The sequence below is a fragment of the Periplaneta americana genome, chromosome 1 (assembly GCF_040183065.1).
Source record: "Periplaneta americana isolate PAMFEO1 chromosome 1, P.americana_PAMFEO1_priV1, whole genome shotgun sequence".
NCBI lineage: Eukaryota > Metazoa > Arthropoda > Insecta > Blattodea > Blattidae > Periplaneta > Periplaneta americana.
The window spans coordinates 153,582,175-153,596,419 of record NC_091117.1 but is presented as its reverse complement, the minus strand read 5'-3'; the positions used below and the strand labels follow the sequence as shown (position 1 = coordinate 153,596,419).

At 35.8% G+C, this 14,245-nt stretch overlaps 1 protein-coding gene across 7 annotated transcripts in view; it reads left to right on the top strand.

Annotated features, from left to right (window-relative positions):
- Positions 1-14,245, top strand: part of Cdk4 (Cyclin-dependent kinase 4) — a 371,407-nt gene that overhangs the window by 346,046 nt on the left and 11,116 nt on the right. For all 7 annotated transcript variants that reach the window (XM_069829872.1, XM_069829856.1, XM_069829863.1 and 4 more), the window contains 3 exons: positions 6,096-6,237; positions 8,202-8,530; positions 13,674-13,809. In XM_069829872.1, coding sequence (XP_069685973.1) covers positions 6,096-6,237; positions 8,202-8,530; positions 13,674-13,809 — 607 coding nt within the window. The remainder of the gene's footprint in view (positions 1-6,095; positions 6,238-8,201; positions 8,531-13,673; positions 13,810-14,245) is intronic.

Below are 14,245 nucleotides of genomic sequence, written 5' to 3'. Positions count from 1 at the left end.
AGGGAAACTTGCGAAGTGAATGGAACATATTTGTCATTAAGCGAGTACATTGACAAAAAAATTACTGGAATTCACAAATATACTGAGAATGAAAAATGGAGGTGTGCCACAAAGAGCCCTGGATTACCAGTCGAAAAAAGAATTGGTCCTGGACGTCTAAAGAAAGTATAAAGAAGTCGAAACGGGGTTGATTTATTTATTTATTTATTTATTTATTTATTTATTTATTTATTTATTTATTTATTTATTTATTTATTTATTTATTTATTTATTTATTTATTTATTTGTATGTATGTATGCATTTATTTATTTATTTACTTAATTACTTGTTCATTCATTTATTCATTTGATGGCGATAGTGATGAAGTGTATTCAACTTGCCATATGAGGTGAAATATTTTCGATACTAAGAGTACAACAACTATTAGCAATGTTTAGTCACATTTGCAGGCCTATACAAAATACAATTTAAAAATGTACAAAACTTAAGTACACATATCAATCACTTTGGAAGTTCTAAGGCTATTACGTGACAGCGAAATTTGGACTCTTCAGGAAAAAGACATGTCAAGATTAAAACACGACAGAGAAGAGATTTATAAACTGTACGCGGTGTCGTGGTATCCATTAATAGTAATGAGCTGTACACAGGCGGCTTTTATGATGTTTCTCAATTTTTGTTTTTCTTGTAGTTATATGACGGAATAAATTTTTCTTACAACATTAAAGAAAGATCCTAATATCCGTGTTCTTCAGAGTTGGTATGGATATGCACATAGCATCCCCGTCGTTTCGACATTCTAGAGATGGGAACGGTTTTCATTATGTGGACAATTTCTAAAGCAACCTGACTCTGTTTTATGGGAATCTGTTGGTCAAGGGGCAAAGATTCTGGCCTCCAGTGTCAAAGGTCTTGGTGCCAAGCCTGGCCAGATTCGACGCGAATTTTTCACACGCTTTCCTTGCCTTAATCACTGAAGTAATAACTTTGAGAATGTATATGATAAGCAGTATCCAAGGTGTGTTGACCCAACCGTTGAGGGTAAACCAAGATTAAGTTATATTGATACTTGCACACTGCATCTGTACGAAGATGGAGACAAACTAACGATGAAATCAGTAATTTGGTATATGCGGATAAAAAAAGAAAACGAGAAAGAAAATAAAGCTATTACTAATACGTACCTCTGATTGAGGTTCTGGCTGATGTGTACATCTATTATCAGGCAGTACATATCACTTGACGATATGTGTATTGTATTGTAACATTCATACTATTACAAAAATAGCACAAATAATACTAAAAAAGGGCTAACCGACTTTTCAAAACAGACCAGCAATTGATTTAATGCTGCAAAGCAAAATAAATAAATTAATAAATAAATAAATAAATAAATAGATAGATAGATAGATAGATAGACAGACAGACAGACAGACAGACTGATTAATTGATTAATTGATTAGTCAGTCAGTCAATCAATGAATCAATCAATTAATTAATTAATCAATCAATCAATCAATTAATTAATTAATCAATTATTTTTTCCGAATTAAATAATCCAGCCAACAACAGATTTGTGCAAATAGCAATTATACTTCTCTCCTCCTCTGCCGGCCATGTTTACTTCTGTCAGACGTTGTTGTTTAGTCAACTGTCCGAAGACAGGTCTCAACCTCGTAAGTAGGGGGCGGATGTTGATGAAGAGTCATCTTCTTATTTTTCACATTAGGACGATGCCTATTAATATAGAAATCCTTTCTATTTTAATATCAACGTAAAAAAGTAATTTCTTATATTGCACTTCTTGCATTTTTTGAAGTTTTTGAATTAATAGGTAATTTTTATATTTCTTTCGGCATTTTTTGCTCATTTTTAATACTTTGAAGAACTTTTAGATCATTTGGAATGCATTTTACTCTCTTCTTTACCAATAGGTCGTTAAATCATTTTCTAACCAAATAGGTCAGTAGTAATTACCTACTGAATAAATGAATAACAGTGAAGTTTGAGTTTTATAGTTTGGAACAGACTCTAAAGTCCATCCCTCATTCTACTGAAGACTTCACTTCACACAACGGAAGTAATATAAAATGCCTTACAACAGCTTAGTTTAAGTGAGGAGTTTGACTGCTACTGTTCTTTTGTCGGTACGAAAGTGTCTTTAGAATTTATGTTTGGAAGGGAGGAAACTTTCACCATGTCCTGGACAGGACGTTGTGTCCTCAACATGGTTCGGAAGGGATGTCTATTGTAGTAGACAGTATTTTTAACACTAAGATTGCAAGAATACCAGCGCCAGCTGTACCCAGAATTTGTTTTGTCATTCACATTCCCTCACCTGGAAGATCTGGTGACAAAACTGAAGCGCGGAAGGAGGAGACGGACAATGAAGTCACTGACATGGACCACCCCTGATTGAAACACATTGTAAACACTCATTAAAATCTATAGTTTTCCCTTAAAACCTTCATTTTGTTGCATGCTCTTTGCCTTTGTCTTAACCAAATTCCAGGAAGTTGTCTCCTCTCTCCAAGACTTGCAGGGCAGTCATTGGAAAAAAGTTGACTAATTTTTAAGAAGTTGTGGTGCGAGTACGGGGAATAATATTTAAATGTCATTTTCTTATAATGTTATATCATTTTTCCATTAGTTTAAGGGGATTTTAATGACCATTTTAAGTAGATTTTTAGATCATCAACATCCGCCCCCTACTCATAAGTGATACCAAGAAGACACCACTTACGAGGCAACTAGGGCAGGAGATACTGGGGTAGGGTGGCCAGTTCCTTTCCCCCTCCATTGCATATATCGCTGACTAGCTACATATAATACTAGTCAGACTTCAGATGCATACAAACAGTTGTTCTTCCTCTGACACATATCGTCAAGTGAGATGTACTGCCTGATAATTATGTATTATAATAGATGTACATATCGGCCAGAACCTCAATCAGAGGATATATCAGACATTAGGCTATGGAACGAAGTAGGCCTATAGGTTGCTGTGCTCTCTTGTGTTGTGTTGTGTTGTGTTGTGTTGGTGGAGAGTCTGTGTCGTAGTGAAGTCACTTCGCGGAAGTCCCTCCTTTTGCCTGTCTAACGTCAAGTTGAAATAGCGTAAACAGGGTTAGTGCAAACATAACCCCTAGTATGAAAATCCTAGACACTACTCGTATACCATATTATGATGTTGGAGGTTGGAAGCTGTTTCTACCACATACTGTACTACTATTTGTATACCTAATTGATTTTTTCTTCCGTTTTCTGTTCCTAACAGGAAGGCTGGATCTTTCCTTAGATATGTCTTATTTGATTAATGGTTTGTGAAGTATCCAGTAGTAGTATTCCAGCTTCTTACAGACGTTGATTAAAGTAGATTAAAGACTAGAAACGTTGTGCTTTTCTGATATTTTATGCAATGAAATAAAGTCCATAAAAGTAACTACTCACTGTGATATTATATTTCTTTAGCTTATTACTAGAGACAGGATTTTCATGCACTATCAAATTGTAAAATATGCATGCATCCATGCACTATCAAATGGCCAAATGTGCACAATGAAGGACAGTAACACTGAAAATATGCACTATCAAAATTGAAACTTACATTTTATTTTCGAGTGGCACAATGTACTATTAACAGTCTTTCCAAATTTCTAAGATATTCTTTTCCCTTGATCCACTGTGCCACAAGATCTCTTCTCAAACATTTAATTGGGGGCATTACAGCACTTCACAGATCACCACAGAACACAAATGAAGGGTACACGGGAATAACGATCAAGATCCATTTTAGAAAGTTTCGAGAAAAACGAATTTTAAAGTTTAAGCACTTAATACTTTGTTATGTGTGTATTTAATAGAAATTGACGTAGTGGAATGTCAAGAACGACGATTTCTTATTACTAGCTAGACCACATGATAGTAGTTCCTTTCCACTATAAGATAGCATTTTAAACTCAATTTCGATTTTTGATGGACCTTGATCGTTTTTCCCGTGTACCCTTCAAATAGCCTACAGTAGCTAATTCACAAACACCTGTACATGTAGCCTACTACAGATCTTCTACCTTCTACCTTTCCAAATTAAAGGCATGTTAGGGAAAGCATGTTAGTGCTATTGTTGCCAAATTACAAAGTATGGGAGGGAGCAGAAGAGGCATCCTTCTAATAATAATTTTAGCCTCAAAGTAAGACTTGTATAGAACAGGAGTGTGGCATTCCAGTGTGACAAGACAATGAGAGGATTAGCCGGTAAGGTTCGAAGTCCTCAGGTAGAAACCCTGCAAACCGTTAGCGTTTCACTTATATTTTTCAGTATATAGGCCTATGCTCAAATATTGTAAGCTCAGAAATACCAAACTCTATGAGGCAACATTTATAAAATGCAGTATCATGCGGTTTAATATAAAATATGCAAGGAAACTATAAAGTTAAAAAGAATATATATATGTTTTATTTAACGACGCTCGCAACTGCAGTGGTTATATCAGCGTCGCCGGATGTGCCGGAATTTTGTCCCGCAGGAGTTCTTTTACATGCCAGTAAATCTACTGACATGAGCCTGTCACATTTAAGCACACTTAAATGCCATCGACCTGGCCCGGGATCGAACCCGCATCCTTGGGCATAGAAGGCCAGCGCTATACCAACTTGCCAACCAGGTCGACTGGAAACTATAAAGATGGACGTAATATGCAACATAAACCTCAAAATATGCATTATTAAACTTATGATATAAAAACATGCATTATGCATGAATTTACCATTAAAAAGACCAAAACATGCAAATATGCACGGAAAAAGTATACATATTTCGAATCACAAAGTCGTGAAACGGATATTTACAAAGTTTGAGAACTGTAGTAAGCTTATATAAAAACATGCATTTGCATGGAAATCCTGTCTCTACTTATTAGATTACGTTGCATTGTATTGTAGTATATTACACCATTATTTCATTCCGTCGGTTTGTCATTTTCTCGTGTTTGTCTCCTTTCTCTAGTTTTTTTTTTCGCTCTTCCCTCTTTATCACGACCATTAACACGAACTCTTCTCCACCTCTCACTCTTTTCTACTAGTTCTTCCTTCCTTGCAATCTGTGGTTCAAGCGCTAGCGCGCTAGTCTTCCATTCAGGCTGCTTGGGTTCGATACCCGGTCAAGTCGCGATGGAATTTGTCGCGGACAAAGCAGACGTTGCAGAGAGTTTTCTCGGGATACTCCAGTTTCCTTTTACCATTCACCAACACACTATCTGTCATCTGTAGTAGTTAAAAAATAGGCGGGGTTAAGTCTTGAGGGTAATACGAATTTGCGATTTTGTAGGAAGGGCTAGAGCTCTGAGCTCTGGTACTTATCAGGCTATTCGTCTGAGGAAGGGACCTGGCTGTCGGGGCTAAGGTAGAATGGTCCACTTGTCAGCATCGGATTGGCGGATGCCACCCAGGGCGCATAGTGGGCCACAGCAAACCTGAGTGCAAGGACCAATTCTGTTTCCACTCCTTGAAAAACCAAGCCGAGCCTTCTTCTTCTTGTTCTCATCTTTTTTTTTATTTTTCCTCGTCTTCCTCTTTCGTCTCCGCTTTTACTCTTCTCTCTTATCTCTTCCCTTTTATATTTCCTCTTTTCTTCATTAAGCTGGTCTTCTGTGCCCGAGGTTGCAGGTGAGCTTAAATGCGACAGACTCATGTCAGTAGATTTACTGGCATGTAAAAGAACTCCTGATATAACCTCGACAGTTGCGAGCGTCGTTAAGTAAAAAAAAACATAATTTAACATTCATTAAGGTTTTTTCCCCTCTTCGTCTTACCATTGTCGCTTTTCTTCTTTTCTCTCCTGTCTAAAAACGGACATTAAACATTTACGTGTTTCGAGGCTTTAAGCAAAATATGCTTAATCTTATTGTTGTTTGATTATTTATGATAAAATAAAGGTGTAGGAAAGTATTCCAGAATCAGGATTTGCTTTGGTTTGGAAATTTTCTAAAAATGAAGAGTTTCGTTTATGTATTCATGCAGTGTATATAAAAATCTATATGTTGTGTTCTTACGTGAAATTGAAATATATATTGATTATTGGAACAATGTGTTACAGGTTGCTGGACATCTGTCATGGTCAGAGACTGGAAAAGGAGCAGCAGTTGGTGTTGTTCCTGGTGTTCGAACACGTAGACCAGGATCTGGCTAGCTACATGGAGAGATGTCCTCCTCCTGGATTAGGATCTCATCGTATAAAGGTACCAGGGCCATAAAATTATGTCAAAATACACACACCAAATGGTAACATCTCTAATATTAGCGGACTGCTTTATTATTATCTGAAAGTTAAATCCTAACATCCTTATCAGAAATACTTTTTTTCCAAACGAAATGCACTGTGATTGGCACCACAATACTGAAACTTCTTTTTCTTGTATTTTGGAAATGCAATAATTTGCATGAAAACAGTTGCTGCCTGTATTATACAGTGCAATTATTTTCTTGTTGCTCTCATGCCAGCAGTTAGCATGCTGTCATTGTTCTCCTGAGATCATTAACCACATGGATCTGACAAATACAGAAAGCAGTATCGATACTTGCCAATATACAGAGAGTGAAAAAATTATTGAATGTTACTCACGATTTCGTATTTTGTTTTTAGTTTGACCATGCCTCAGTAATTTAGTCACCCACTTGCAAATCATATAGTAATCAAATTGAAAAAATTCAAAAACGATTCTCAAGATATCTGTATTTTAGAAAATATCATTATTCGGCCCTCCATAACAAATTTTCGTACAACAATCTACTTGCTGAATTTAATTTAATATTTCTTGGAAGTCGTAGATTACTTCCTGAGCAACTTTTATTATATAAAATATTCACTGGTTTACTGGATAATAGCGAAATATTATCACAAATCCAGCTTAATGCTAGAACATCACATTTAAAAAATCGTCAATTGTTATATTATAAAAAAACCAAACACTTCAGCACATAAAAATTCACCAGTGTTAAAAATGTGTTCAAATTTCAATGAAATATGTAAAACATGGGATATAGATTTCAGCATTTCTTACATGAATATAAACATTTTCTTATTAATATACTGAAGGTAGTTGATTTTAAATAATATTGCTATCTATTTGTTACTCTGTAATTTGCCAATTGTAGCTACATTTTACATTTTTGGCTATGATATCTATACTTATCTATTTTACATTTATTTTTATTTTGTATTTTTCATTTATATCTATATCTGTGTCTTTTATTGAGGTAGTATATCTATTTGTCTGTTTTTTTTATTTGTAATTTGTATTTACACTTGTATCTTGCATTTGTATCTGTTTTATCTCTTTTTTTCATGTTATCTGCAATTCTATGTTTTAAACAAATATCTGTACTGTCTATTGTAATTGTGGCTTTGCCCTGTTATAGATATAAATATATAAAATAACATATCGTGTACTAGAGTTATTTGAAATAAATCAAGTAATATCATTGAGAAAAAATTAATATATATTCAGATACATAGAGTGTGAACATTCTTAATGACATCCTTTATTAATTTGTACATATTTAGAATGTGCATTAAATTTCATGTATGAAAAGAAAATTTTGGCAGTTTGTGTCAGTTTAAAACAAATAATAATAATAATAATAATAATAATAATAATAATAATAATAATAATTCAGAGAGTCTCGGTGACATACATATTACACATTGGCCAACAAGCGATAAGATCCTCACACTACGGCTGCAGTTTGCCTCCATGGATGCTTGGCTTCATCATATTAAAACTTTTTTACGCACCCTCCTTACAGTAGCTGCTGGAAGTGTAATATTACTATAATTATGTAGCACACATGAAAGAGAAATGGAGTTAAACAGGGTTGCCCACTCTCACACACCTTATTTTATGTATGTACAGTATATATACAGGGTGTAAAAAATATGTTACAAGGCTCGGTGGTGGATATATGGGTACCACGTGATCATATTTTGTTAATAAACCCATGTCCAGAAACGCTTTGTTTATGTGCTAGCGTCTCTGAAATGTGGAGGAGGAGGATGTAGGAGGAATATTGTGAGGAATTTTATTACAGTGTGATTTTCTGTATGATAGTGAAGTTTTTCTCTTCTATCGACGAATATCTACCTTGCATTCAAAGCTATTTCATCACATTGAATAATATGAAATGTGTTGACACTGTTGTGCAGGAGATAATGCATCAGATTCTGTGCGGTGTGGACTTCCTGCACACACATAGAGTCATCCACAGGGATCTGAAGCCGCAGAACCTGCTGGTCACTAGTACCGGCAACATCAAACTGGCTGATTTTGGGCTTGCCAAGACTTATGACTTCGAGATGAGGCTGACATCTGTCGTGGTGACACTGTGGTACCGTTCACCTGAGGTGCTCCTTGGTCTGCCCTATGCCACGCCAGTAGACATCTGGTCTTGTGGCTGCATCATGGCCGAGCTGTTCAGACTGTCTCCACTGTTCAGTGGCACTTCAGAAGGTGACCAGCTAGACAGGATATTCAGGTGGGAAGAAGTTACATTGATACTAAGAATAAATGTTAGAAATTACATCCACCATAATTAACTGCGGAAATTACATTCAGACATAATTGTTTCCATTATTAATATTTCAGTTGAAAGGCCTACAGCGATATATTGCTTTTCCCCATTACAGACAGAAAATTAAGTAATTCTGATAAAGGCCTCCAGTTTTGCTTAATATTTCAGCATAAAATCAAGCCTAGAGAAGAAGCACAATTTAGTGTTCGATAAAACATTCATTTTATATTCTGACAATCGCGTACTGATACTAAATTTTGAAACTGTTCACAGCCAATTGAATAATTGTAATCACCAGTGGCGGGTCTTGAACTTGTGGATTGGGAGAGCTGCAGTAGATTTTGGTACATACAAATTTCACTTTTGATACCATTACTAATAAGTATAGGACAAAAATAAATACATTACATATCGAAAAACCAAAACTTCTGACTTAGTTGGGAGATGTCTGTAGCATCATTTGCTAATCGCTAAAAAAAACTAATACTATCGATTTCAGTCTGAATTTCTGATCGGCAGACACTCAACTTGCAATGTACCAGTTCATTCTGAATTGTCTTAGAATTACCTTTAAACAGTGGCATGTTCGAAATGATTTTTGAGAGGCTCATTTAGATTACTCACGAACTGTTGCAACCCACGAAATACACCAGGATTCTTCGAATCGTTTTTTCATCATGTCCCCTAAGGGGAAGTTCATATTGGCCACAAAATTTGATACAATCAATATTTTTTTTAATAATTTCACGATTTTTTCTGACTTCTTCATTATGTTTGAGAATGTTTGTTCGGTTCGTTTCACTTAATTGCGCAGCAATATTAGTTTTGCCTAACATAGCCAATGAAACAACATTTTTCAGATGAGATTGCGAAGATTCGTGCTTTTTAATTTTTAGGGGCAAATGTCCTAAATCTGTCACACCACTCCTAGTCTATGCAGTATCACCACCGAAGAGGAGGCAACCACAAATGCTCAGCGTAAATTTCATTGTTATACTTCCTTACATATATGCACTATTTCGGCTGGATGAAGCTTGAGTAAGATTTAAGTCGGGTAATGAACAACCCTTTAATTTCACTTCATTACATCAATTTTCTCCGCAAGGGAAAGTTAAGAAAAATAATATTAATATACTGTAATTCACACACACTCATGCTTGCACATTTGCACTAGTTAAGTTACGGTACTAAAACGTCACACCAAAGCAACACTCAGATATACTGATGGTCAACAATTTTCTAAAACTGGAAAAGAAGTCTCTTTCGTATTTTACGTGTTATATCAAAAGGATTATACTCGTGCAATCATTTTGAGTTAAGGCAAATAAATTTTGTCATTAAGTTTCAAGGGAATAGAGAATCCATTTGATGTAGCATTACAATAGCAGTGTGGTAGGGGAGGAAAGATCTTCCCCAAAGAGTTTGTAAGTTATATATTACAAACCCTTTGATCTTCCCTTGTCGCCTGGCTCTGCAAGCCAATGCAGTGAAATATGGGTTTTAAACAGTGGCAATTTACCCTCTGCTTCCCTTCACCTCTCTACCCCCTGACCTAGCAAGACACACTCTCTATGATCTGTCCCACCCTGCAGATCCCAGGACGAATGCAGTGTCAATTCCAGTACAGTCTACGCGCAAAAAGATAATGCATAAGATAATAGTACATATTCCCGGCCAGATGAAATATAAAGCAGTTTACCAATAAAAGCTGTAACAATTCTTCTACAAATTAAAATAAATATTATTTTTATTTTCCTGTCAAAGCAGGAAGTGCTGCAGCTCCGCAGCTCTTATGGACGGGCCCATCCCTGGTAATCACTTAGGACACTTTTCTCATATTTAAAAACACTTCCATGCAGTTGCAATGTACGGGTATAAGAAACAAAAGTAAACTGTTTTCTTTCACAGTCAGTATGAACTTCTATGAAATGAATAGTTAAGGCTATGGTGAGTGTGAACAACAATCTGAACACTCCCCCACACAAAAGAAAATCTTATTTAAGTGCAAGTGAAGATATAGCTTTGAAGTCATTGTATAATTTTCAGAGGTGGCAACTATTACAGATTCTCCTTAATTATTACGGATTTTCTCCCACTATTACGGCCTAAGGGAAAATTATTACGGAAAAGCAAAATTATCACCACAATATATACATCATTTTCCACTTATAGGGATCGAGAAATAACTGATAATTTAAAGTATAAATAATTGTTTTATAACATAACTTTTTGCGTAACTTGATGTAAAAATGCTCCGAGTTTCGGAATGGTCAATGCAACTTGATGTGTGCATCTCAAGTTATCCTGCAGACATCTAAACTATACTTATCTCCTGCCAAGTGTTCTGTAACTTTTTTGAAGTAACTAGTGCAGCTGCATTTGTAATGCATTGCCTCAGTTCTTCAAGAACGTCAACTCAACCAGTCGGTACACAACACCCTTCACAAAGCCCCAGAAGAAAAGTCAAAGTCGGGTCAGGTCAGGTGACCTAGGTAACCAAGCAAGGAGAACTCCTCTTCTGATCAACTTGTTGGGAAAGTTTGCATCCAAGAAGTCATGCACTGCTCAATAGCAATGGGGTGGAGCCACATGTTGCTGAAAAACCGACCTTGGGTGGGTGGGGGTGGGGTGGGTGTTGGTCAACAACAAAAGTCCTGCAACATGTCCAGATGCACATTCCCTGTGACTGCTGCCTCGATGAAAAGAATGGTCCAATGACGGAATGCTCTGCTGAACAGTGCCAGGCTTGTTTCTGCATTACACATTGGTGCACATGCACATGAACATGCGCCTGTTTTTAAACATTGTTGCATAAACTTGGACAGTTTCTGCATCTTGTCAGATGTAAATCGTAACAATATCTTAATCTGATTTTAAGTCACCATTTATTTCTCGATCGTTCTAAGCGGAACACAATGTATATCTTCTGAAAGGAGGAGAAAAAATATGTAAAGGTATTTCCAATTCAGGATGAATTTCTGAAGCATACAGAAGTTACAAATACTGTATTTCACACAGAAAGAATATTTTATATTCATCTCTTGAATATTTTATTCGAAGATTCCGAAATTTTGTTAATGAACATGAACATGACGTACTTGAAGAAAAATTTGCAGCTTACCAATTTGAGGTTCTGGCTGATATATAATAGAGATCTGCATGGGCTCGGGTCAAGCCCATGGACCTAGGCTCAGCCGGGCTGGGCTTGGGTTGAAATTCACTTACAGTAGAACTTCTATTATCCGTGGTAATGAAGGGGATCGACTGAACGGTTAATCGAAAAAATCGGATAATTCGTACTACAAAAGATTTTAAATGTATAATATTTATAGTCTCTTAATAATTTGAAACTCCTGCTATACTGAAGTCTTCATACTACACACTACACTACACAATATTATGCTGGTTATAACTAATAAATACAATGAAGTACAGTAACACGTAGCACTTTATCCTAACGCCAGTCTAGTATTCTGATGCAAGAGGAGCTCAATTATTTGCACTTTTATTCCCGATACTTAGCACAAGGGGCTCAAGTGTATCATTTTCATTATGCAAGCTATATCTATCTTAACAAAATGATGCTGAATGTCGTTTTCTATGAAAGTCTTTCTTCCTTCCAGGGGACAATAAATTACATTTATTATTAACAATGAAATACCATATTAATTTAATAACTGAACAGAGATAGTCATAAAGAAAAAAAATCCTTTTTTTTTTTTTTTTTATTTTTATTTTTTTTAATTTCTATTCTGACAAGATGGGTATTAAAATTGTCTTGGTGAATATCTGTTTCAAATATTACAAGTTTTTATAAAGATGACACTTGAGGTCAAATTATCAAGACCCAAAGTAGCCACCATTGTGAGAGGGTGGGAGAGTGTTTTATATTGTAATCGTCTTTCCTTTCAGTGTTTTAACACTGTAAGTCCAGTCCAGCATACCCCTATGTCAGCACTTTTAAATGCCTCAGCTATGAATAATTTTCGTGAGGTGGGTATTTGACATAGGAAGATCTATTTTATTACCAGGTCCTTAGCGATTTAAATGCCAGGTATACCAATAATGCCACTAGGTTTAAAGTGTTAACAAAGTCTTACTCAAAATATGATTACTCCTGTTAGTCTCGTTCAGATGTATGTAATTTGCTGAAATGTTGACACAAGTTGTGTATATGTGAGCAGTTCAGCATTTTTGTTAAAAATCCGGAAATGAGTTGATCACTGGAGAGGATGAGGGAACAGTTTTGTTTAGCTCATTTGCGCATTTCTCAAAGAAAAAAAGGGCCTGATTATATAATTCAGAAAAAAAATACAACTTACCTAACTTCCTAGGGAAAAGATCAGAACTTAGTAAAGAACTACAACTGGAACTAAAAAATTGGACGCAATAGTTGTGCGAAAGACATTTGTGCTTAGTTGTCGTAATGTACATAGCATGCATCTTAACAATCAGTTAATCAATGAATGAGCTTTCGATCACTGAATATGACATGCAGATATTGTAATACAGTAAAACCCCGATTAACCATGACCGTATTAACCTATTGGTGGATTATCAGACTGTCTTTCTCGCTCGCTCTTTTTGTTTTGCAGAAAAAATATGAGTACTATACATTATATTAGTACAGATGTCAAAAGAAAACGTGTTTGCTACAAAAAAAAGTAATTGAGTGGTTTGGGAAATGAGAAACTGTCTCATCACAGTATGATATAAGAATTACAACTGTGCGCGATTTAATGTAAAACAAAATATAAAGTGAATCAAATTTGTAGTAAATGTACAACATGAGACCTTCACTATTCCTATATTTCCACAGATAGCTATCATAAGGAGTTACCTTGGCCATTAAAAATTCGTCATTGAAAACTAGACTTAAATTAGTGAACTTATGATCCACTATCTAGCGTGTTAAAAGAAAAGACCACTGGGAAAATTACGAAACTGTATTATGCACTTAGTTTATGAACATCATTTATAGTACGGATTATCCGATTTTTTCGATTAATCGTTCACTCCACCCCCTTCATTACCACGGATAATAGATGTTCTACTGTAATAATGTTATTAAGTTATTTGCAATGTGCCTGTCTGTCTCATGTTGCAGAGTGATTGGTACCCCAGGAGAGTCTGAGTGGCCAGAGAATGTTTCCCTGAACTGGAGTTCATTTGTGCAGCATCGTCCTGTGCCGCTGGACTCACTGCTTCCAGAAATATGTGAACAAGGACAGAATTTCTTACAGGTATAATAGTGTTTGCTTTCAAGCTGAGGTGAATTCTCACCAGAGGAGACTGAAATCTGGTTCTGGAAGTGTGAGATTTATGGTGAAAAGAGTGGCTGTGAGGCATATTTTTCTTTCTTTTTCCATTTGTCATCATGCCATGTCTGTGTGATCACTCAGCTAGATATTATTGTGGTCTGCTGCAGAGTGGTGGTAGGCTTCGATTATGATTCTTTGTGTGGGCAGCACATTGTTGTTAAATATCGGGTCTTCCAATAAGGGTGTCCTATTTTTAACATATAACAACTGCTGTGTTTATGAAGCTATACCAGTCATATTTTTCCCATGGTTACAGTTGTTGTTGACAAATAATCATGGAATGTTACACCATTCCACAATGCGTAGAAATAGTTAAAATTTATTATCAAAATGGGTCATCTGTTCGCCAAGCATTCCA